Source organism: Zosterops lateralis, assembly GCF_965231275.1.
Source record: "Zosterops lateralis genome assembly, chromosome: 10".
Taxonomy (NCBI): domain Eukaryota; kingdom Metazoa; phylum Chordata; class Aves; order Passeriformes; family Zosteropidae; genus Zosterops; species Zosterops lateralis.
In genome coordinates this window covers 6,850,466-6,876,498 of record NC_139770.1, presented here as the reverse complement: position 1 = coordinate 6,876,498, position 26,033 = coordinate 6,850,466, and the positions used below count along the sequence as shown (strand labels likewise).

The 26,033-nt window shown below is 44.1% G+C and overlaps 1 protein-coding gene across 5 annotated transcripts in view; it reads right to left on the bottom strand.

Moving 5' to 3' along the window:
* Window positions 1–2,611: 2,611 nt before the first annotated feature.
* LOC310913317 (calcium-activated potassium channel subunit beta-2) overlaps window positions 2,612–26,033 on the bottom strand; it is a 142,310-nt gene continuing 118,888 nt past the window's right edge. For 3 of the 5 annotated variants that reach the window (XM_083868647.1, XM_083868648.1, XM_083868646.1), the window contains exons 2-5: window positions 18,685–18,795; window positions 12,667–12,837; window positions 10,019–10,214; window positions 2,612–3,347 (exon numbers count right to left, since the gene is read on the bottom strand). In XM_083868647.1, the coding sequence (XP_083724773.1) occupies window positions 3,063–3,347; window positions 10,019–10,214; window positions 12,667–12,837; window positions 18,685–18,795 (763 nt within the window). In that variant the 3' untranslated portion in view covers window positions 2,612–3,062. The remainder of the gene's footprint in view (window positions 3,348–10,018; window positions 10,215–12,666; window positions 12,838–18,684; window positions 18,796–26,033) is intronic. The other 2 variants (XM_083868649.1, XM_083868650.1) reach the window with 2 other exon arrangements.

The following is a 26,033-nucleotide window of genomic DNA, read 5'->3' as shown; positions in this document are numbered from 1 at the left end:
TGCCAAATTTCAAAGTATTACAGGAAGGATGTTCACACTTCAGCTTCAGATTTAGATGTTCCAGAATAGGAATAAAGCTTGACATATACAATCTAATTAAGAAAATAACTACTAAAAGGCCATGGGAATTTAGTATCTGAAATGCTTATGAATGCTTTAGATCATTTTAAATCACACAAGGATGCTTGTCATAGGCTTCTGATGACTGGAAATACTGCACAAACTTTTTCATATTGCACCTCTCCCTTCCAGGACAAGTTTTTCCCTGCTGTCCCAAATGCCCAGCTGGGACAACAAGAGCTGAGATATTTGTGCTGGGAAGAGTCAGAACCAGTGCTAGAAACAAGGTGGATTACCTGGCTGCTGAATTGCATTACATGGTTTTCTCATTCATTTAAGCTGCCTATAGGAACATCAATGCCTTTTGCAAAGGAAAACATGATGTTAAAATAGAGTAGAAAAATAAATAGGACAGACTAACATCCTTGCTGAAACACCACCTCCCTGTGGGGCAGCAGGAGTTGTCAAAAATCCCATTTGCAGTGCTAAAACTTCAGTAGGGGGTTAACAGTGCCAGGGATCAGATGGATAATTCCCTTCGAAATTATTGTTTTACCTCACTCCATCCAATTACTCAAGTTGTTTTGCTATCCCACAGATCTCTCCCTTAACGTCAACAAAATGATTATAGCCTACAACAGCAGCAAGATGTTTCACCCACAGGAGCTCTGGTGCAATGTTTTATGGCACGATGGGTTGAAAGCAGCGTTTGATGTGCAAATGTCAGGAACAATCAGCTTCCCTGTCCCCGAGGGAAAATACACAAACACGGGCACCAAAGATGTCACCAGGCACATAAATCAGTGTGCAAATGGGCCAGCACAAGTGCTGGTGATGGTGAGGAAAAACCACCACGCCAGGGCTTGGTGCTGGTTTGGGAATTGTAGTTGGCAGCACCATCCAGTCCCACTGATGTGGAGGTTCCCAGATCTCCCAGCGCCGGCTCCTGCAATTCCAACATATTGATCCAAACAGAGCTTCTGCAAATGAACGTTTATGAATTCCCTGGTGCACCAGCACTCCTCTTTCCTTGCTAATGGAAGCTACAGAAAGCAGTTTGATGAAACAAGCCAGATCTGAAGGCAGAAGATACCGAAATCTGGAAGATTTAATTGAATATTTTTATTACATATTTTTGGAACCTTCATTATCCCCCCTCCCCACCCCCCAGGAATTTAATTACCTAAGGAAAATTATACTACTGATTACAAGATTGCAGGTTTATTTTCATTGCTGAGAACTCTTTTTTTTTTTTTTTTTACAGCTCACATTACACTTGCATGACTTGTTTTGTAACATCTTGAAATTTTTAATGCTATGATGCGGAAAAGTACTTATATATATATAGATGAACTAGGCAGAATACTTGATTTGCAGTCTTTTTGAAGGGAAAAACGTTATTTTCTTGGTTTGAGTAGGCCTGTACATGGTTACTTTGAGCTGTTGGACAATGGTTTCACAGGATTGCTCCCAGAATGTGCCTTGTGTTTGTCCTTCAGGCCAGGTTCAACATGAGGAACTGAGAGATGCGTCTTTAAAACATAAGAAAGAATGTTTTCTATAGGGGAATAAAAATAAATTATGCAGAAATTGTGACTACAGTGTGTATGAGATTAAATTGGCAAGTATACTGTGGTAAATATTTGAGAGATAGGACAACAATTTAGCCAGATTCTCAGTTTTTCCAATAAATCTTTGCACCTGGGTCTTGCAAATCATAATTCACGTCAGCCAGCACTGCATAGTGAGTTAAGGTCAGGAGAGATTTCCAAATGTGTTATGATGATTATCTAACAATTCAGTTAATAGAGCCATAGAATTGGATGAGATTTTTGTCATTTCCCATGTCACAGCAACAGAGACCTTTGACTGAAACAACATCATGAATATTGGATAAGATCCTGCAGTGCTGCTTCTCCATGTTATGATATTATCCAAGGACGAAGGTTACAAATACATGGGTTGTACTGCTCATTTTCCAGTGGGTAAAAACAAAGAAACCCCCCCTCTAAACAAGTTTCAATACACAACTAGATATAATATAGCTTTTTTCTTTATATATATATATATATATATATCTGTATATATATCAAGTAAAAAAATCTAAAATAGTTGGAAGTAAAAAATGAAAAAATAGCTGATAGTGTTATTTCTTTTCTTTACAGTGATATGGTAGCAAATACAAGACAAATGAATAATAAACCTTTACATAAGGAGTTCTGGTCCCACCTCCATCAATAGGGCTTGGACTAGAATACAAAATGGAACAAAATGTTTTTTGCTTTTTGGCTACAGCTTCTGCAAGTGACAAAAATCAAGTTGATTAGACAGAAGAAAATTATAGCACTACACAAAATAAAACTCCAAAGTGTTTTCCAAAGGACCTTATAAACACCATAGGGTACAATTGACTTCTGAACTGAGGGAGCAAACACAAAGCGTCACCAAGTCCTACTGAGGCTGGAAATACTGTATGCTTACCTCAAAATACAACCTTTTTGTGCCATCTTACCATAAAAAACCCCCCTAATTAATACTTCCCCCCCACCAAATTAATTAAAGCCAATATTAAAAAAGCCAAAGCCACAAATCCCTTGAATGGACTGAGCCAAGTGTGAGACCTCAGTGATGCACAAGTGGTTGGCTGCCTTTTGTCCAGCAGTGAATTTCCCCAGAATCTTTTACACCAAAAACACCAATTGACTAAAGCTTGGCCAATGGTCACACTGAGCCCTATCTTGGCTGTAGAAAAGAAAGTACTAACCCCAGCATAAAACAAGATCATAGAGACGGTCAACACAAAACAGTAACTCTTTCAGTTGTCTGCATAATAATAACATCATGTTTGCATATAGAACAGCTTTTGCATTATTGCTCTACTCAGAAGAATATAGTAAGGAACTTATACCAGACTTGCACATTACAAACTTAAGGTTCTTTGGTGAAGAATGAGAAAAAACAGTATTTTCGCTGTCAATTGAGTTTCAGGGAAGTCTCCTTTCCTATCTGCTGATCCTTTGGATCCTCTCGCAGAGCAGGGAAAGGTACTGAGTCAGCTTTACCATGGCCACGATGGCCACCCCGCCGATCATCATGCAGGTGGGCCAGAACAGGGAGTGGAACAGCACATTGGAGCTGTACAGTTTGGTGAGGATCACATTCTTCTGGACGCCCTCAGGGTCGTAGAAGCAGGAGAAGCGTTGGTACTTCCTGAAGTTCTCCATCACTACGTTCACCAGGGACATGGACTCCTCGTAATTCTTCCCGCACTTGGGGATGTACGAACACTGGGAGGAAATCAGAGGGAGAAAGATATTGGGTGATACACTTGAATGCCTGGAGCTGATTTAATACCAGCATGAGTGTATGAGAAGGGAAATTAGCTGAAAAAATTATAAAGGTGGTATTAAATGGACAACACCACTCATGACAGAGTTTGTACTGCTGTAAGATTAAAGGTTTGACAGCCAAATGAGAGCAGGAATCCTCATGGAACAGAATAACATCATCCAGTTCTTTCTCAGCAACTCCTTCCGTTGAACTGACATCAACCCAAACCCAAACGCTAAACCTACCCCTAACCCTTACCCCAACCCTATTTTTCGAACAGAATTAAAAAATTAATTACCCAAGTTTACTCCTATCCTCTGTGCAGAAGAAAAAAGAGAAAGTCACAAGGTGGGACTTTATTCCCTATTTGTCCTTCAGGTGGGGAATCACTGCCTTTATGTCTCCTTGAGATGTGTCTCCTCTTTTATGTTTCCTGAGCTGTCTCCAAACCTGTTACAGTGTCTGTTTTCAGGTGGCAAGTGGGGAAATCTCCAGATGATTATGCTTTTCATAACAAGAGTGGAATACTATTACGCTAATAATAAATTTATCACAGCAAAACTCAATATTTTGCACATCTACAGAATTTCCCATTGGAGAACCTCCAAGTGCTGTTTAAACATTAATGCTTTAATCTGCACAGTGCCTTGTGAGATAGGTGAATATATTATTATTGCTAATTTACACATGCAAAAATAGAACTGATGAAGTACCTCTTCAGCTTAAGTGGCACACATATGCTCACAGTTAGATGGGTAATTGACTTTCTGTAAATACAAATCTGGTAGTTTAGCTCTCACTTGGCTTAGATCAAAGTGATCACAGTGGGCACAGGAGCTCACTCAGAGGGGAGAGGGATGAGGAGAGACCTTTACACAAATATTCTTATGGGGGTATTGGCTCAGCTAGAGACAAATAAGTAGTCTTAATTTTCCTACTGACAGCCCAGAGGACTTCCATCCACTTTCTAGCTGAAGATCAACCTGGTTTCCAGGGTGGCTCTTAGTGATGCTTTTGGTTTTGACCCCAGCCTAAGTCCAACAGTTCCCTCTCTCTCTAGATGATCTTGGATTTTCAGTTTTAGTCCCAAAGGACATAAGATTTGGGGCTGGCTCTATCTAGCACAGTTGAAATCTAGATTTCCAGAGAATACTAAAGGCAAGTTATTTAAAACCTGCCTTATGGAGTCCATGCATTGCAGATGTTCCATGGGGAAGGTAGGACAGTAGCCCTGGGCTCTAGTGACCACTCCCTGCCAAGAACTGATGTGGGCTGGTGAGGTGGTGGGCAGACACAAGGATTGAGGCCACACCTGGACAATTTTTTTACCTAGAGCAGAAACCTCTGAGCTGATGCTCCTGCTGGTCTGGAAGATGATAGATGGGAGCAGCCCAGGGCCTCTCACTTCCCCCTCTCTTCTATGCACTTACGCCCCACCAAATCTGAAAGTTTTCTACACCTGCGCAGGATTTTGATTAACAACTTCAGGAGGAGTGGAAATCTGCTGCTTGACTTCTTGTTGGACATGCAGTGGGGAGGACCCAGCAGGCTGCTGTGAGGACCTAAAGCAGCCCCAGATAATTTAATGAGAAAGTGAGTTTTGCAAAGGAAAAAAGATGATTTGATTAAAATAATGTGACCCATGGGCTTTGATTATTACTGTTTTAATGTACATACTTCATAAATGTTCCTCTGTTCTTTTTCATGACATACTGTATCTTCTTTTTTTAACATACTGCAAAAAATATCCAGTCCTAATTATGATCAAAGGATTAACCTCCTAACAGGATTTGATTGATTCATTGGCAAGTTATTAACACAGAGTATAATTTGAAGCATGGCAGGGAGATTGTCTGCTGTTAGCAGACTGGAGCGTTAATGGTGGAGCGTGGCCACACTGCCATTATGAATATTTCATAGGGCTCTAGAAATTAGAGATGAAAAATATCAGAGCATTAATATCTCATCCATCTTGCTGCTGCTGTGTGTCTGCTCCCTATAGGATATTCTCTTGTACTCTGACCAAATTTGTCTTAAATGTCCAAAGTCACGAGCCCTCTCCCAGTGCCCACGAGTCTTTAATAGATCATAATCTACTAAGTAGGGGAAATTTCTCAGTGAAGCATTCCTCATTTTCCCTTGATAAATTATCTGTTACCACTCTCATAACAGCAGTCTTTCCAGTTCAAATGGATTTGTGTTGTGGTTTTCTGGGGAAATTTGGGAGTTTTTTCTTGCAATTTTTTTGCTATACATTTCTGTTTCTGGAATTCCCATGAAGTATCCTGAATGAGGTGATTAAATGAGAACTTGGACACTTTTGCAGAACACACCTTCCCATTGACAGGCAACAGAAGTTACATAGAAGCCAAAAGGGTGATTCCTGGGCTCTAAGTCTGCAGAAATATCCCAAGAGTGCAGTGAGTCCAAGCAGTGTCCAAGTGTTTTCAGAGGGTACCTGAATCAGAACTTGAGCTGTTCCTCCTACACCTGCTGGCACAGAGCCACCAGCTCTGTTGGGCTGCCCACAATGGAGGGCCTGGGAGCACAAAACTGTGAAATGCAGCTGTGCAAGGGAAGCTGGTTTATTTTGTCTCTCATCCAGACTTCTTGTGCTGGGGCTGTCTCTCTCCCCAGCTGATCTCCAAAGTATGTGTCCCCTTTGCTATCTGCCTCACTCTGGTTCTCCTGATCCTGAAAACATCTTGGTCTTAGCTTTGAGAAGGTCCTCAGCACAAGGACATTGAATTTTGGTTGTGGGGTTTCTCCTGCCCTCCTTCAACATCTCAGCTTTCCCAGTGAGATCCCAGGGACTGCAAAGAGCTGTGTTTTATAGGTGTTTGGCAAACAAGTAGGGTGACTCGAGAACAGGATGTATCGACATTTTCTTTGTTTTCCATAGTTTAAATTTTCAGCAGTTTTTTCAATGCCTGGTAAGGAATTTTATACCCACAACTATTATGCTGTACCTGTGAATGTAGACAATTAAATCTGTGCTGGTTTTTGGCAATTCTGCATTGTCAAACACTTGGAAATCTGCAAGTGAACAATGTCTGGTGCTCTACCTCAGGTGAAGATTCTGTGATACAGCATGAGAAAGGTGGTTCTTGTGTTCCTTGCAATCTGAGCACAGGAAGGATCTACCAGACAGTCACAAATAGAAGTTGTTATTAATGTTTTCATCTCTATTTTCCTAATATAAAGGATTGGGTGGTATCCTGTCTGAACTACCTCTGGACACATCCAGTCCAGTGCCCTGCTCAGTGCAGAGTTGCTCAGGGACTTGTCCAGTCTGGTTATGGATATCTCCAAGGATGGAGATCACATAACTTCTCCAGGCAAGCTGGAGGCAGTTTCCCTTAAATCAATGAAGATACACTAAAAAGGCAATTGCCAGAAAAGCCCCCAGTTCAGGCTGGGCACTGAAATACACAACCCTCCTCATATGTCTGTGGCTGGGATTGGCGTCCAAGCTGAGCCTGGAAACTTAGACAGGATGTGTTGTGTCAATCTTTGTGAGAAAGTGGTCAGGATGTCAATTTACACCACTTTTGGAAATGCAACAAGTCTGGAGAAGGGTTGAAGGAGGAGTTCTGTGTCAGAGTTGGCCTGTATTGATTCCTCCAGATGGAATTCTCCAGTTTCAGCCTTGAAATGGGTCCAATGGAATCTACAGCTGGACACCTCTGCTTCCTCTCCCTGCACCAAACAAACTCCTTCCTGGCTTGTAAATGCCTGAGATTTCAGTGAGAAACCCTGAGAATCCACATAATTTCTGAGTCTCAGGCAGTTACAGCTGATTTTGGTGATTAAATCCTTCTTCTTATCTCACTAATGGAGAACCGATATAAATCAGTGGTAAGTCCAATGACATGAAAAGAGTCAAAATTGCATAATATGAGATCAAAACGAGTCCCTTCTAATTGCTTTAACTACCACAGCCCTTCTTCATGCTGATAGCCTGGCTCTGTGACTGATTTACCTCTTGCAGAGGCTGTTACAGCCTGTGGCAGCTGAGGAAGGAAAGTGCAGCCATGGAAGCATTTAAACTGTTTTGTCTGTAGTATTGACAAGGGGCTGGGCTTGTCCTAAAGGCTAGAGATAAAGTAGGCACAGCAAGAGCAATGAAAAGCCAGAAAAAATCTTCTGTGCTTTTCTTGGAAAGACTCGAGCAGCTTGACAGGCATCCACTGACTTCCCACTGATTCCCACAGGAGACTGGCAGCAGCATGCTGTAGATCTCAGTATAAATTGTACCTACTCCTTACTCCACCTTCTGAGCTGACAGCCAGGTTAGACAGCAGTTCTCCTGGATAAACTATTATTTAAAATCAAAGTGGATTTTGCTCTGTCCGTGCTGGCTGGCGAGGAGAAGAGAGAGACAAGCTCCAGATGCTTCTCTATCTCTGTGTGTGGGTGCTCAGCAAAGCAGAGAGGTTGGTGGAGGGTTGCTCACCTTTTGAGGGTTACTGGTGTTGGCTTTGGAGTGTCAGGAACTGTGCTCTGGGCTGTTCCCAGTAATGTCAGAGATCAGTGAGCCAGGTACATGGTGGTTTAGGGATTTTTTGGGGGGGTGTTTCTGTTGGTTTTTATTTTTTTTTTTTTTATTTAATTTTTTTTTTTTTTTGGATTTCTTTTTTTGGCAAGGGTAAAGACAGGGAACTCAGATCTGAGTAATGCAGAGATTATGCATTACACAGGATGCAGAGACACATCTTAGCACTCAGCTGGAGCATCACCACCCAGCACTGCTCAGTACTGCTTTCCTGCTGCATGGGGATACTCTGTGGCCAGGGAAGAGAAAAAGCACATTTGGAATGCTGAGATTGGTTGTGCTGATTTGAGCTTGGAAACTCTGCTGATCTGAGCCATGAGCAAGAAGACAGGTATTTTGTAGACATTGCAAACTTCCACTCAAAACTGCTTTTGTATTCAGGTCACATAGCCAGCAGCATGTCAGGAAAACCTAGGAATCCTCCTGAGAGCAGAGCTTAACCTGTAAAACAACCTTGGGCTGGAGAAGTATTAACTGTGCCTACACTAAATTAAGAGGAGGTGGCATCTGAGAGAATTTCAAAGTCCATTTCAGCAAGCAAAAATGATCAATAACAGAATGTGGAGATTTATGATGAATCTCTTGATTTCTTTGAATCAGTGGAGCACAGAGATTTATCTGATCTCTTTTAATCAAATTGAGGTATGAACATCACGATTTTGCTTGTGCTCCTGCAGGAAGTGGGGCCTGTCTGTCTGTCCTGCCTCAGGCTTCACAGACAGTGAATGTCTCTTCCTGCACTGATGCCGGAGCAGAGGGGAAAAAGGGGGAACTTTTCTCCATTTCACACTTCAGATCCAGAGGAGAGTTAATTATCCAGCAGAATAAGCAGCCTAGTGCAACCATGCCATGCTTTCACTAATTTTAATATCACTTCATCTTAATATGCAGAAGTAATCTGTTCTACTGAACGGCTGCCATAAATAGAAACACAATAGGTTACACTGTCAGCAGCCTGATCCGGGGCTCTGCCATGCCGGGCTGTGCTTTGCCAAGTTTGGGGTTCAGTGACCTTGGATAACCCAGTAGCTGAAGAAAATCCAGCACCTGTAAGGCTAATGATTCCAGTGGGTCCAGCTCACTGCAGTTTGCACTCTCAGGGACACAAGGGCTGTCAATACGAAGAAAGAAAAGGTGGGGAGAGGGGCATTTCCCCGTTCCCATCTCGCTTTCCTTGGTGGAAGCAGTGCGGGCTGGCCAGGGAGGGATGCAGGGATGCACAGCTCCGCAGCTGTGCTGCACTGCTCTCTGCATCTGCTGCCTCCTCACAGCGCCCACACTGGAGCTCTCTCCATCGCGCCTGGAAGGAGGTACTCTGGAGTTCCAGAAGTTACGCTCCTTGCAGGAGCAGAGAGGGGAATTCTTCAGACTTGCTCAAAATAATTCTGTCAGTTCAATGTCTGGAGTCAGGGAAGTTGTGCTGTAAAGATGGGGTGACTCCTTATCTTATTCATGTCCCAAAGCCAGGACTTTTATATTTATGCTGCTGCTTTTATCTTGCCACTCCCCACTGAGCAAACTTTCAGGATCTTTGCAGGGTAATGCAGTGCCTGGAGCACAGCAGCACAGCTGACCTCAGTGGAGCTGCTCAGGCATCGTTTGTCACCAGAGATGGAGATGGGCTCTTGTGTTTCCCCACCACCTTGCCAGGCCCTACAGAAACGGTGCCATTCCCATTCTCACTGCCACAGGGATGGTCCCTGCACATTTCTAGGGGTGTTCACTTTCGTGGGGAGCCATCCCTGGGTGCGATGTGACTTGTCCACAGCTCCACGAGAATATCAATGTGACAAGTGCTCGGTGATCCCTCTCCTCTAAAGCACTTGAAAAGGATAAGGGAGGCTCCAGCCCTTGGGGCACAGCACCCCGTGTGAAATGGATGGAGACAGAAAGTTTTCTGTCTCCAGACATGTGAGCTGGGTTTGTGCACTGATTTCTGCTTTCTCTGCTCTGTATTTATCAGTGAAGCAGGAGCTGGAAGACTTATATTGCTTTAAAGCAGGGAATGGATGTAATGAGATGAGAAGCCCTCCAGAAACCCATTTAGGAACAAATTTTATTCTGTGCTCCTACCTCAGAATTAATTTTCATTGTTTCCTCTGTGTGGTAGAGTAGAAGCTTCTGGCCAGAAGAGGTGAGATTAACATACACCTGCAGGCAGGGGTACTGAGAGATTTTCCAGCACTCTGGACCGCAGTTAAATGAGCAGTTAAAGGTTTCTGTGATGGATGCATTGAGAAGTGAGCACTGAGTCTCTTCTGTCCAGACACTAAGTAGGAAAAAAAAAAGAGACATTAGAGCATGGCAAGAATAGGCAAATAAGCACTAAAACCATCTCAGGATTCCCATCAGAGATATACTGGGGGCAGCTTGTAGGAGAGGCTGCGTGTTGCAGCAAAGCCTGGGCTGTCTCATATCACACATCACAGACAGTGTTTTATTCTGTAGTAGCCAAAGTTTATCCTTTGGGCATGAAATTACCCTGTTCACTTATGTCTGTGTATGAATGGAAGGTGAACTGGAGCTTTGACGCTGGAGAAGGTACATTTGAAAGGGTGTCAGCAGAGAGAGAAGAAAACTGAGCAGCCTGGGGAGAGCACAACACACTCAGGGCTGCATGACAAGACACCCTGAGCTAAACTTGAGGGTTAGCTCAAAGTCCAGGTCAATTTAAAATGAAACTTGAGAGGAAAAATTTGAGTTAGCAGAGTATGGATTCTCATATACGTGAAGACATAGGAGCTCTCAAGTGGTACCTCATGCAGTTCTACCTATGGGAAAGCTTTTCCCAGTGGCAGCTTGCCTGATTTTCTGTAAGTTAAGTCAGTGGTTGTAACTTTTCCTGAGGATTTAATCTCATCTCCAATTCACCAGAGGCTAAAACTGGAATGATGGAGCCTGGCTTTGCACTAGCAGTGTTTGCTGGCATGTGTTTAAAAATCTCCACCTGTGTTTTCCTTGGGGAAAGGGCACACTGAGGGCTCTGCAAAAAGCCCTTTGTGGGCTGGGGAAAGGTTTCACCCAGAGTTTCCATTTAATTGTGCTCAGCCCCCCAGCTCACCCTCAATGTGGCTGTGTTCCCCTACCATGGAGGGGGTGAGGGTCTGCTTGCCCCTCAAAACCCCTGAAAGGCTTTACATAGCAAGTGATATCAAAGATTTCTGACTAATTCTATTGCTGCTTTACTTTGGCAGTAATTCTGCTTGTATATTCTGTTTTACATTTATATTAAATTATGCTAGTTTCTGGAGGGAAGTTGAATGAAAGGATTTTTTTTCCCCTCCCAGGCAGTATATGTTGGAGGGGTATTGCTGTAAAGGAGAATAACCCCTAAGGAGATCTGTCTGTGTGGAAAAGTGACAGCAAAGTCTCCTGGGTTGCCTTTGCCTCACTTTCACCTTTCTGGCTGCTGTTTTATTCATGCAGGGGGGTAATAAAGTAACACCTACCTACCACAGACTTGTGAAGATGGAATAGTTGATACTTTGGAGGTGCTTTGATATCTTCTGGCAATTTTTTTTCACATATCTTATAATATAAATCAACTCTTTCCACATGAGCAATTTTGACCTTAGCAGCCTCTGCAATTGACCCTGATATTGCTGGAAGATCTGGGAGAGCAATTTGGAATAGCAAATGCTCTTGGACACTTAACAGATCTTGATCTCAGTTTTCAAAAGCTAAATTTTGCCTTGATTTAAAAAGGGACAAATAACTTTATCACTTTATAAATAAGATGCTGCGAATCAGTACAGCTCATCCTCATCTGTATTCCTTATCACTGCAGGGTCTAGAGGGAATATTCTCATGCAGGTGCACCAGTATAATTGAGGATGTTCACACCAGTTAACCGTAGGCACTTCTTGCATGTGCCTAAAGAAGAAGCCTGTGGTGTTTAACCCAAAATATTCCATGTATATCCCCCTGCCTTAGTGTGGTTTGGGGCATGGCAGATTAGTGTTTTGATCCCCAGCTACACATTTTTCATTCTCTTAACTCCACCAATCAGGGCAGAAGAAACCCATCACTGACAGCCTTATTGCAGTCTGCACTGCATTTTAAATAGAGCTGATGCTTGAAAACTGATTACAGCTGTTGTTAATGAATCACAGGCCAAGATCTCTGCTCAGTGGCAGAGGAGGAAGCCAGAGAAAGCCTCAGAAAAATTAAGTGCAGTGCAGGAATGATGAAAGATGGTCTTTGGCTTTCAGCAAATTACTATCTTTCATGAGGATTTCACTTGTTAAAATGAAAGTAATAACCAACATGGAAAACTACATGCTACAAAGAGCTTGATTTCTTTCCCAAATTAATTCTCCATCCTTCATTTGGAAGTGTACTGTTTCTCAAGGCTGCGAAATATTTTTTTGTCCTGAGTCTGAGCTTTGCAGCAACAGCCCTTGAGAAGCTTATAAGGTACAGCAGGCTGCAGGCCAGCTGATATGGATATTATACTGGTGTTAAACTGTGCCAAGCCTAAAGCCTGTGGATTGAGATTTTGGCAAACAGGGATCTAATTCTTCCCTCACTTTATGCCAGTATTCCTCAAATTGCTTTCACTGTGCCTGCGCCTAACTTATACTGGGACAAGGCAGTGCAGAGTTAGGCCTGTGTTGACCAAATGAACAATTATAAAACTTTAATCAAAAGAGTCAAAAGAACAAGACACATGAATTCAGCTGGAGCAGGGGGTGTGAGACCAGGGACAACCATGAAATTACCTTTGCATGTAGGAGCGCAGCAGCGTGATTCCCAGCAGGAAGTACATCATGATAGAGCACACCATCATGGCCAGCCCCAGGAGTATGGCCCGGTCCTCTCCAGCTTTTAGGGCTGTCACTGTTTTCCTTTTGTCCAGTAGGTCGTGATCCCTGATTTTTTGGTAAATATTTCTGAGGTTGAAAACAATACATTTTTATGTGGAGTTTGTATTTAATCATCAATGCAGCCTCTACAGGCTCCACCTCCATACCCATCTCACAGGAGAGAAAGGCTTAAAGGTCCTCAGGTGTCCTTTTTCAAGGGATTCACTCTGACCTGGTGGAAACTTATTCATCTCCAAAATAAATTACAGCAATTTCTGAAAAGGTAAAAACCCCTTACAGCAAATACAAATGTTAGACACTTGTGCCAGCTCAGTAAATCCTTTTTGGTACAGCCTCTTTGGCCCAGTAGAATTATCCCAAAGGTACATTTGACCTGCCAGTGCCATCTTAGGCCACTAGAAGATGCTCAGGTGTATGACGTGTCTTTTCTCCAGCTCAGTGAGGTAACAGGTCTTATGTTACCACATGTAGGAAATAGCCTGAAGAAAGTCATCATTAATATTATCTGAAAGGACCATGCTCTCTTTTGATTCACTACAGTCTATTGATTTGGGCAATTTTCCACCCTGAGTGTGACTCAAAGCTCATGAAACACTCTGGGGATTTTGCAATTGATTTCTGTGGGGTTTTTTTGATTGGGAGCTTATTTACTTTATTCATAAAACAGCTTTTTGGAAGCCCAGTTACTCATTGCAGTGAAAACCCTCACAGAGAATTATCCACCAGAGCTATTTGTTCTGGGATTAAAAAAAAAAAAAAAAAAAAAAAAAAAAAAAAAAGAAGAAAAAAAAAGAAGATACAACAAACCATTCCCCCTTCAGCAGAGAGTCCTTTGCATTTTCTAACCATAAGTCCTTCTTTCATCTCCGAGCCTTTGATGATTCAATGGGTCATGAGGACACAATGGTGGAGAAGGAAATATTTGAGTACATTTCAAACACACTCAAACTTTGTGGGTTTAAAATGTACTTACAGACCTGAGGCTGGTCAAAATCTCCTGTGTTTCCTGTTATGGTTCTTTTGAATGATCCAGGCAGCACCCGAAGCATGTGAACCGCACACCTCTGAGCCCTGGCACCACCATAACATGGACACAGTAGTACAGGTGGGAGAAGTTCCTCTTCTACTCTCTGCAAAATGGCAGGTGAGCAACATCAACGTCACTGTGGGCTCTGGAAAACCCACCACTCTTTTTAAGCTGAAGCCACCAAAGTTTCACTCACCCACGGGGGGAAAAAATATTATCACTGAGTCAGGTCAACCAGAGAACTTAACGTTGACTATTGAGGATAAAGAAATAGAGATAAGACAGATGTAAAATCATGCATAAACACAGTAGAAGCAACAGCAAAAAGATATGTTTAATCATAGACTCCCTGAGACTGGAATTGAATTTCTATTTAGATGATGAGTCACAGTCAGGAAAAGCACATATGGTGTGGGGTTTTTATAGCAAAAATCTTGCTTGGATGGTACTGCAGTCAATAGTCTCCTGTACCTAAGAACCTAAGAGGTTTTTTTATCCAACTGTGGTTTACATCTTTAGGTGTCCATGGTTTCTCTTCAAAACCCTCCTTTAAAGCTTGTCAGTATTTTCCTAGTTGGAAATGAAATGGTAATTCAGCCTGTCAAGATTTTCTCTGCTATTGGGGAGAAAAAATGTATTGTAAACTGGCAGATGCAATTGCCTTCAAATAAGTAATGTAGAGTAATAATCTAATGTTAGTTTTCTATTATTATTTATCAAACTATATTTAACTGCTGCCATCAGGATTTGCATTGCTCCCAAATGGAAGCAGACAGGAAGGCAGAGATTGTCACACAGTTCCAGCACATTAAATGATCACACAGCATAACTTGTGTCAACGTGTAGGCATAAAACAGGCCCAGTGCAATCACTCACAAATGTCACAGGACATAAAAGGGATACAAGTGGACAATTTTAAAACAAATGGCTAATTGAGATTGGTCAGAAGTGCTTCCCATGTGGCCTTGAGCCAAGGAACATGCCATCAGAGGTAAAAACAGGATGGACTGAAGGGTGTGTAGTGAAAATGAGCTACCTGGCAAAGGTGATGGTGACCACCTGCCAGGTGCATCTTCCAAGCTCACCTACCACAGGAAATAAAACTAAAGAAAGATATGCCTCAGAGGTCAGGCTTAGAGCACTGCTTCCATTGCTCTTTTGTGAATGAATATTTGTTATTCAAAGCCCTGAACAACAGCAAAGTGATAGCCTGGTACACCTCACTGTGGGCTTTTTTCCCTCAAATCCCTGCCAGGAGCCAGCCTGGTGACCCTGCTGGGGTGGTTGGTGGTGTGGCACATGCCAGCCCATGACAGCAGTCCTCCCACAGCCCAGGAAACAAGGCTGAGCAACCCTCCCTCATCCTCCTCACCCCTGTGCTTCCACTGGCCAATTCTCTTTGTGTGATACTGGCAATGTCTGCTGTTACAATGCTTCACATTTTTGCCCCTTAGAGCCCTGGTTTGAGGAACACAATATGTTTTGCCCAATATTTGGCCACAAAGAGAGCAGTCTCAGCACCTCCCTCACTGTGTCCTGCACATGAATGTGCAGCTCTGTCATGGTGGGTTCATGTACCTGTGAACTTTTGGCACAGCTCAGGGGCCTCTCTTTGCTCAGTCAGCTGGAATAGAACCATGCTTAGCTGGCTGATTTTGGATCCCAGAGCTGCACAGCCACAGTCAGCTGCCTGCTGTGCTCTGTTGGAATACAGGTCGTTGCATCCCAGACACTGCTCATCAAGTGACTCCATTTAATACTTGTGATTACCTGTGATAACTCCCTGCACGACGTCCAGGGGGGCTGCTGGTTTTTAAAGAAGCTCCAGCTGTCAGAACACAGGGTCTCCCTGACCTGTGCAAAGGCTTTTATTTAATAGGAAGTAAGCCCCCAAGCACAAAAGGTCTTTGTGCCCTTGATCATTTCCAAACTGAAGTTCTCCCCTGCTAAGTTTCCATGTCCTTTCTGCCAAGTTGCTCAGAGGATAAAGACTTGCTGCTCTCCCCAGGCTCAGCTGCCAGAGAGATCTCAGCTGTGACTGTGCCTGCTGGGGACAGAGCAGAGATTTCCCTCTCCACAGCAGCAGTGCAGGAATCCCTCTGCAACGTGGTCAGCAGATCCTTCTGTATCTCCTGCTCCAAAATGAGCAGCACTAAGAGCTCTGTAAAGAGTTTTAAGTGTCCTCATTGGGAAAGCTAGAATAACCAGGCACCTGCAATTGCTTTATTTATTTCAAATAAACACAGATTACCTACCTTCAAAGCCCTCCCCATGCAAACAGACCATGGGGTGGCAATGAGGGAGACATGGCCTCCTCTGGCACCACATAGTCCTGGGGCTTGTCAGACAGGGGTGCCTGCCTGAATAATTCAGAGTGACTTTGAATCCACATTCATTTGTCTGATATCACAGTTGTTATGCAGGTGTCACTCAAATTACCTCATGGTGAGGTGTTTACTGATATCAGAAATCCTTGAATGCAGAATCCTTGAAACTACTCCTGCATCTTACCTGCAGAATTCCCTGTGTTCAGGAATTTTTCTGCTCAGAAGCCACCTCCTTTACATTTTTCTTTACAGGTATATGTGGCTGCACCAGTTTCTGCTGGTAGACCTATGGCAAGAGGAAATCTCTCTGGAGCCCTCAGAATAGACTCAGTGATGGTTGTAGGCAGATTCCTATAGATATTAACAGATTTGTTCACTCAATTCCTTGCCTCTTCCTCACCAAGCTGGACAAAACTGAACTAAACCAAACCAAAACAAACAAGTAGTTTGTTTTTCTAATGGTTGCGATGGTGTGGAGACCCTCTTTGACAGAATGAGAGCTCAACTAGTTTTCCAAAGATGTGGCAGCTGGGGAATTGTTGATGGCCAAAACAGCAATGAAATACAGATATTCTGGTGCTGGTCCTACAAAAAGAGATGCGTGAGAGATACCTTCCCCCAAGGAGGAGGTGATTCCTTTAGAGCAAGTGGCTCATTGCAGCACAGTTAATATTATGGTGCAACCCCTCAAAAGTCTGTGGTTGTAGCATATGTTGGGTGACAAGTTTGCTGATCCATATGATAATCTTCCTGTCTGAAGTTTAAAGAACAAAATTCCTGGGAAAGGGTTATTTAAGGTGAGTCACTTCTCTAAAAGGCACCACTTGTTTGATATAATGGTGGCACTGGTGACCTTACATGTGTTAAAATCTCTGCCAGACACTGGAGGATGAGTTTCTCCCACTAACAGCACTTGCTCTGTGTTCACACCTCTCCTCTGCAGCCCTCAGGCTGCCCTCAGCACTCTCTTATTTCCATCTTCTTTTCCTCCCTTTCCCCGCTGCATTTTATTAATCACTCACAAGGTACAAAGAACTCCTTCAGTACAGCTCTACAGAACCTCTTGGGAAATAAACCCACCCGAAGGCTTGTCAAGATATCTGAATTTACCATGGCTGGTGTGTAGGCACAGAGATACTGCTCCCTATTCCCTGTTTCTGCAGGCAGGCAGGGATGAGCTCTGCCTGGATTTATACTGACCAGGCTCTGGTCAGCCCAAGTTAATAAGCTTGGCTTCAAGGCATGGTGAGAGTCAAAGGTTGTGCTAATCAGGAGCTTCCAGCCAGGCCAAAGTGTGGGCAGGTATCTCCTCCAAGTGTCTAACCTTGGACCATGACAGTGTTCTAATGCAGAAGGACATTGGCAAGGGGAAAATTCATTTAAAGAAGAGACTGGCAGAAGTACAAGAGGCATTTAGACAACCAGCTCCAACGAATGTTCATGCTGCAAAGCTGGCCTTTTTGCCTTCAAAATATCAGTTTTGGATCAGATAATCCAAAGAGATGAACACCTATGCAACCTTTGCAGAAACATTCAGTGAATTGGCCAATTCTCCAAAGGATCTCAGGGTCCTGAGGGCAGCTCTGCTGCCTGAATTCAGGAGTGCATATTCCCAAGCAGATGCCAACAGTAATGTCTCATTAGAATTACTGAAGAGAGCGTTTTGCTAATTGGCACTGTAGATACATTGATATCTGTTTTTGTTTCACTGGAGTGTGATTGTTTGGTATTACATTTAATAGTGACTGCAAGAGGAACTGAAGGAGAGGTGGGAAGGGGCAAAGGAAAGAAAAGAAAGGCAAATGTGTCCTTGTTGTGACAAGACAAGCTGTCCAGCAAATCTTACTACAAAGGAGAGGGATTTTGGAAGGATGAATCTAAGCATTACTGACAATTGTTCTTTCATCATTGATATTTAACTTTTTTTGTTCCCAACTGAGCGCTGCCTTTGTCTGTGGACTTCAAACCTCTCCTTCCCTTTCCTTCTCTTTGGCACATTTCCCTGCTCTCCTGGGAGATCCAGTAAGTCATTTATTCCTCTGTCCCCTTCATCCTGTTCCCTGCAGCAGCACCACTCAATTGGGTTGGTGAGCCACCAGCTCACTCTCCAGCAGCTAAACAACCCCCAGCTGCTGTGCAATGTATTGCACACACACTCATCCTCACACTGGCACTTGTATAACCAGAAAACGTCTCTGGCAGTGGATGCATCATCCAGATGTGCAATAGCTGCGTGGGGCAGTGATCTGGCTGGGGGACAGTGTGACTGATGGCTGGAGGCAGGACTCCTACAAAAAGCATGAAGGCTTCACAGGGGTCAGGGCTGGGGATTAGCGTGCTTTTAAACCTAAATCAGAGATGGCCACGGTGTGCTGCTGATGTCCTGAGAACAAGGAGGACTTTGGCCATGGCTCTGGCAGTGCCCCTCCACTGCTGTGCACAGGGAGGGCACCCTTTGCATCTCTCCTTCTTCTCCAGCCCCACCACTGGGGAGAAGCCACGGGCCACACTCATAAATATCCAAACCCGTAAGAGACGATCGGCACAGATGCCGTTTACCTTTTCTCATCATGTCTGTAAGATGTAGATCCCCGGCCACTGGTCCAAATAAACATTTTAGAGGGTTGCCCAGTGTTGGCTCTGCTCGCTGCAGTGGGACGATGGAAGGACCTGGGGGAAGAGGGATAACTTTTGTCACTGCCCATCCAACGTGGCAGAGCACACGATATCCAGTGTGCCAGGTCCCCTGGGGCCATTCCCAATGTGCTCTGAAGATGGATCATTTGTTAACTCGAGGTGAGATGTAAAATAATGGGAGTGAGAAACTGGTGTGTTAGAATGGAGAATAAATCCCATTAGCCCCACTGGCAGAAGGTGAGGCTGGCTAATCAGCCTTAGCTCTGCTCCACGCTGCAAAGGATTCATACCATGGGCAAGAAATCATCAGTAGTTTAAGAAAAGGTAATAGCTGTGTCCAATGTTCTTATGGCAGTATGTTTCAGGGACAAAATGGTTATTGTTAAGCATATACACACTCATTATAGGTTCTTGGTTGTTCTGCAGCTCTCTGTAAGGTAAGGGTATCAGGGAAAGTGTCTGAATGATGCACAAGTATGAGATGTAAATGCAGCATTTTGTGGAAATGTAACTGATATGAGAAAGATATCTTTTCCCATGAAGAAATTACTATCCCGAGGCCATTTGGCCAGACTAGTTAGACACCTGCCCAAGGACTTCTTTGTTTTCCTTCAGGGTGTGAGATCTATTGCCTTCTTTCAGGGTCTCAGGCCATATTGGACCTGCTAGTGGGGCTGTGGCTTCCTTTGTAACCCCTCTTCATTTCTTCTGGTTTTAGTGAGGCTCAGTTAAAAATTGTGCTCTCTGAGAATTGGGCCATTCCTATGAAGGCTGCATTTTGCATTCTTTCCCAGCACAACATTTTTTGTTTTTTAATACATGATAAAAGCTTAAAAAAAATATTCCAGATACCAAATACTTCATCATGAAGTTTTCATACACTAGAGACCATTCTTTAGCTCACTGAAAAATAAACCTGATGGTTGATGCTGTCAGCAGAGAAGGCACAGGATCTGAGAAAGTCTCTAATGTCACTGTCTCCATAATCACGCAAAGGGCTAATTTCAATATTTGCATAGTGGTGAAACAGGAGAATACTTAAATACTGTAGAGGTGGCTGCAGGGGAAGACTGACATGGACAGGAGCCAAAATCCATCTGTGTGCAGACAGGCTGATGGGTGCTGAGGGACTGGGCATTCCACCTGCAGTCAGCCCAGAGCCCCCACCACAGGGTCCATGACACAGCCCTAGGCCAAATTCACACTCTGGTTGGGCAAACTGGATGGGCAAATTGGCCAAACTGGTTCTCCTATCACCTCCTCCCTGCTGGGATCCTTCTGCCCTGCTCAGATGCTGCCTCGGGACTGGGACTAGCAGACAAGGACCTTGCTTAAAAAAGAGGTGGCAATATTTGATGCAGATTTTGGCTGCATTTGTGAACAGCAAATTGTACAAGAAGGTGGTCCAAGAGAAGGGAGGAAAAAGGAGAGCAGTCTCCCCCAGCCCTTTCCCTGATTCTGTGCTCATCATTGCAGTCTGAATGCCAAGAACAGTTCTGTTCTTTCCTTACAACACTGTAGGTAAATATTGGGGAATAAACAAGACGAGGCACTACATCCCTGAAATAACTACAGTTTAGAAGGTAAAGTAGCATCTGCTGGGATCTAATTAGTATAGCCAACAACTAAGTGTTTTGATAGCAATGTTGGTCAGAAATTTCACTTCTAAGACCTTGAACCAAATCCTCACACTGCTGGATAAGATTTTACCCACATTACCTCAGACAGCACCACAGTGACCACCCAGCTGGTGCTTCTGCCCAAGCCATGCAGGAGGGGCCACACCAACTACCCAAGGGCCACACTGCGTTCTGGAATGAGATTGTTCCAGGCTGAGTCCCTTAATGATGGAAAATAAAACTATGTATTTGCCATTGCACTTTTTAGGACGTCACACACTACAGGAAAGTCTGGCTGGTTATGCTGCCACAGCCTGAGTGGTCCCAGAGCCATCAGGAAATGGTGGTGAATGCTATTAAAGAGCCTTTTCTTAATTAAGCAAATCTTGGGCACACATTAGAGGTCATCAGCAGCTCCTGCCACCTGTCTGAGCCTACAGGGGCATCTGGGGAGGACTCCCTGGGCAGGGAGTAAGATTTATAAGCCCAGAGCAAATTGCAGGAGCAGTGCTGGGCTGGCAGCTGGGTGAGTGGGTCTGTCCCACTGAGGGGATGCCAGAGAAAGAAAAGGGATGATTCTCTCCCCAGTGAAGTCAGAGTGATTTCAGACTGCCTCGTAGTGCCAATGCCCTGGAGCAGTCCATATGTGGCAGCTTTAATGCTGCCTGCTTCGTTAGTTGAGCAATCCAAGCTAACTACCACTATTTAACACACAATTGCACACCTAATTTTGTGTAAAATTGTAACACTGATGACATCATAGCACTACTCCAGAGGTCGACATAAATGACTGAAGTCCATGGTTCCTTTAGGCAGGGGTGAGGTGTTAGGTAAAAACATTTTGTGCACCAGCAACCATACAAACTCCCCAAGACCCTTCTTTGAAATCCATTGGAGGATTCAAAACTTCCAAAGTTTCAACCTTCACGAGCATGGTCTGCCCCACCAGGTCAGTTAACAAACTTCCATGCCTTTCTCCCCTCCTGAGTAAGTCTCTAGGCTGTGGGCTGTGTTTCTTCACTGCCCCCTCTCTTTTTTCTGAGAAAACAAATGACACTACTTTTTCTTGGGTTTTTTTTCCCCATTGCTTCTCAGAGTCAGCTGCCTGCAACTTATTTTTATCAAGCAACAAGTAATCAGCCTGTGAAACTCATTACTGCAGGATGTCAGCCACACATTGGATTCAGAGTGGATTGTGTTATTGTTTGAACAGACGGAGAACCCAAAGTCTCAAAACCACCTGTTAAAAACAGTGCAGAAGAGATGCTTCAAGCTGCTTCTTTGACTACCAGGACTCTGTGGGGGATATTCCTATAGTGCAGGTTATCCACAGGCTGCTGTAGCTGATGTGACTTTTGCTAGTCAGGATGCTGGGTGGGACTCTGGGCTTTCTGCCTGACCTTGCCTGAACACCTCTGTCTCCTTCTTCACTCTTTTTGCAGCGTGGTATCAAAGCAGTTGTCTCTTGACACGGTTGCCACAGTGACAGGCAGGAAGGCCAAGCTCTGGTTTTTATAAAACACACCTCATCCTTCATATCTGCGTCTGTTCTGAGTAAATGCTCAAGGTTAAGGGCAGAAATGTAAAGAGTGCACAGTCTGGTACAAGTATTGAGTCTGTGATGCTGTCCCACTCCTCCCATCTTCTTTCGTTCTCATCTTCTTCTTGAACATTATCTGCTGGTGGATTTCATGGAACTCACTAGAAAACCTAACAAGATGTCCACTTTTTCAGCCATTGCAAGGTGAAGATTTGAGGTAGCTCTTATAAAATTAGAACTATTCTGCCCTGTCCTAAGGCGTATCAACATGTCCACCCAACAGTAACCACCTGACTGAGGATTTCAGGGCAGCATTTGCCTCAAATTTCTCCAAAACAGGATATAGTTCTGAGGCTAAACCATGAAATCCCTAAGCTGGAACCTTGGGGACTATATTACATACCCCTGTATCACCCTGTATTACTCCTTTGTTCTCACTTTCACCTTGGATTGGCTGGTCTACTTCCCTTGTCTTCACTTTGTGTCATACTTGGTATGAAAAGTCCCTTACCTCTAGGTCACCACAGCTGTGAACAGCCAAAGAGAGATGTTGCAGACCTTGTTTTTAGAGGGAAAGCTGGATTTTATATGTGTGTTGGCTTGTAATTGCCTCTGCCTATGTTTATGTTAATCACAGGGTTTCTGAGACCTTGGAGAACCATTTATGGCACCAAACTAATGAGCTTTTCTCCCCTTATGACATTTCATTTCCTGGACAATGTGACTACTGTAAAAAGAGAAGCACTTGCATTAATTTTGCCTCATAAAAGACATTCTGATTCATCAAGAGGCAACAAAGCCAAACATTCACCTAAAGATACAATCACTGACCACTGTCTGAATACACCCACATCCCCCACTGTCTATGCTGACAAGTGCTGGAAGCTTTACCCCAGTATTTCCCAGCCAGAAGATTCATTCAAACCCCAAGGGAGTTCTCTGGAAACCCCAAAGTCTTCCTGGTAGTCCACATGTTAACCTCTCCCCATGCCACCCCACAGCTGTCAGTGCCAGTTCTTGGACAGACGGGTCAGTTGCTGTTGAGTGATGGGAAATATTTGGTCTCTCTCATGCCTGGACTGACCCTTTTTTTTTGAGTGATCCCACCCACCATCACCCATGAGAAAAAGAAGGGACTGAAGCCAGTCATCAAAGACAGCCTGCAAGAAGACAGTTGTTCACTTTGAGGTGAATTTACTGAATATTGACAATTAGACTTTGTGTCCCAATAGGTCTTACCTGTGCCTCTGTCTGGTGATAGAATGTTCTCCTATGGCTTTGATGAGCCAGAAAACAGGGAAAAGTGGTGTTTGATGAAGGATGGGAGAATAAATAAAACAGCCTGTTGAATTTTTAATGCAAAATGTAGCCTGACTCGAGAGTAGTCTGGATTCAGGTGCCTTAGAGCATGGAAGAGTTTCCCAGGCACTTCTCAGTGGTGGGAGTAACTACTGTATTAAGATACTTTTGTCTGATTCAGATGATCCAGGGCAGTTTTCTGGTCCTGGCATTAAAAGAATAAAAGAACTGGACCAAGGACCCTTGCTTACATTGAAAACAAGACAGAAAGCGCACACCAAGAACACAATTAAGCTAACTCACAAAAGAAATGCATCTGCATTAGCACAAGACAGTCAACATTTAAGGAACACTTAATGCTCTGGCAGCAGCAGCAGCTCTGAATTGAAGAGCAGCAAAAGCAACATCAAAGGGTGAATTTGTGCCTTGTGGCAGAACTTTGCTGCTCCACAGCTGATGGGCACAGGGCAGGACAGAGAGACACAAATTGCTGCTCTTGTTGCAGCACCTCAGGAGCCCCAGCTGTACTCACAGACTAATCCAACCAGCAGATGACCTTCAATTTGGGGCCCCTCATTATGGCAAGGGGAAAATGTACAATGGGCAGCTGGTGCTAATGTACTGACAAGAGTGTAGGAAGACTGATGGTTAATGATGCTTCATTAGTGCTTCGCCTCTATTTTTGACCCTGCTCCAAAATCTCCCCAGAGCTCAGAACTCAGAGCTGAGGTCTCTCTCTCTCTAATTTTAAGTTGAATGAGGGAGACACCCTGGACACAGAGTGGTCTTGCTGGATTCCCATGTCACAGGCATGTCCAGGACGTTCCATATCCAAAGGAGGAGAACAGGGCTGCCAGTGACATCTGAAGCCATCACATGGAGGTGCAGATTATCTGTGTGTGGAACATAGTGACACGTGGGTATGTTTTCTAAGTCAATATTTCTTCATACTTAAAGTCATCCTTGACAATTGTTAATTCCCTCTTTCCAGGATATACAGGAGAAAAAGAAATATTGAGAAAGGCTGAAGTTTCTCTATCTCCCTGCCACATAACAACATGTCTACACTTCAAAATTAAATATTCTAATGTAACCTCTGAATCTTCCAGGTTTCCAGCTCATGATGTTTTTCTCTCCAGTACTGACTTCCTTTGTTTTGAAAAAGCTTTCAAGCCTTGCCATTTAATTATGCATCTCATCCCTAGGCTTCCACTGTCCCAAGAGCTACCTTCCTATTCCACCCAGCATGTCTGTAGACTTTATAGCCTTTATTCTTTGTGACCTTTTTACTGTTAACTTCCTTCTCCAATTTTTTTTCCCAAGTGCCTCCTCTTTTACTATCCCAGTGACAACCCATTTCACTCACCTTGGCCACACTGTGTTAGTCTCAATTATTCTGATTTAGATGATTGAAGCAGCAAATTTGAAGAAATTCCTGTGTCTCCAAGTCAGCTACAGAGGAGGGAGCTACTGTCTGTCACTGCAAGCAAGAGACTCACAACTTCTCCTCTTTGGTGACCTTTTGATTGCCTTGGAGCAGTTGGGCATTTTGGCCTCAGTTTCCTCATCTGCACAAGAGAAGTGCTGGTGCCACCACTGCATCTGGCAGAGGACAATTTCAGACCATCTCCAGGTGACAGAGCAGCACATAGAGAAGAACCAGCCCTTGTTACCATCCTCATGCTTTGGTGCTGGTGAGTTTGCAATCCAAGCACGAGGCAATGCCTCTCTTGGCACAGTCATGAGGATCAACGTTTGTGAGGAGCAGCTGAACATAATTGTCCACTTTGCCTGTCAGGATTCTGCAAACATTTTTAGCTTTCTGTGCTGAATTTGAATTTACGTAGCAAGTGACACATTGGACAAGCACTATATTCATCATCTGAGCTGCTCTCTGGCCTCAGAGAAGGGAACAATCTGCCTGTAAAATGGGGCTGGCTCTGGGAGGGGGTGTAGCCGTGGCAAGTGCAGGGTCACCTCCCTGCAATTTGCTTCTGTCCAGCTGAGCCAAGAGAGTTTTGTAGGGAGATCTTCTCTGCCAAAGACCAGGCAGTATTACAGTGATGGAGGAGGATCCTGGGGGTAAGGAGGAAGGCAGTGAAAGTGCTGCACTACCTCACTTGGTGCTGTCCTTTAAATCTTAGCACAGTCCTCTGCAATTGCAGAGGGATAGATCACCTTGGGTGCTGCACTGCACCACAAGAGCTGTACAGCCCTGGGCCAGGCTGGCTGGATAAGAGCATGTGGGTGGCACTGAAGAGGCTCTGTGGCTCTTGGCTGTGCCCTGATAAACCCAGTGGGAAATAGAGATGGGGTGAGAGAAAGGAGATGGTGTGGAGGCACCCTGCTCCATGCTGAGGTCAGTCTCTTTGATGGTCATCAGGAGGGAATGACCTTCTCCCAGCTGAGTTTTTGTGGGGACCTACTTGACCAGATCTTAAAGGATGCTGTTTTGGATACTAAAAAATCTATCTTTAAGAGTAATTTGTTGTACAGTGGGAGCTGAATGCCTCTGACTATGCTGAAGTAAAGTGGCTTCAGACTTGACTCCTGTGTCCTTTCACTGCTGCCATTTGAGGGACATGGGATTTACACCCCAGAGTGTGAAGCAGCAGGGCATTGGCAGTGCTGTTTTAGAGGTGATGAACAGAGGCACGGAGGCTGTTGAAACTTGGCCAAAGGCTCCCAGGAAGTCTGTGGTGGTTAAAAAATGGTGGACAACCCCCTTCCACCCACTGAGGAGGGAGGAGAGCCAAGACATGTACATGTTCTTATGTCAGAGAGCAAAGGCAGAGCTTTGCTTTGTGGTTGTG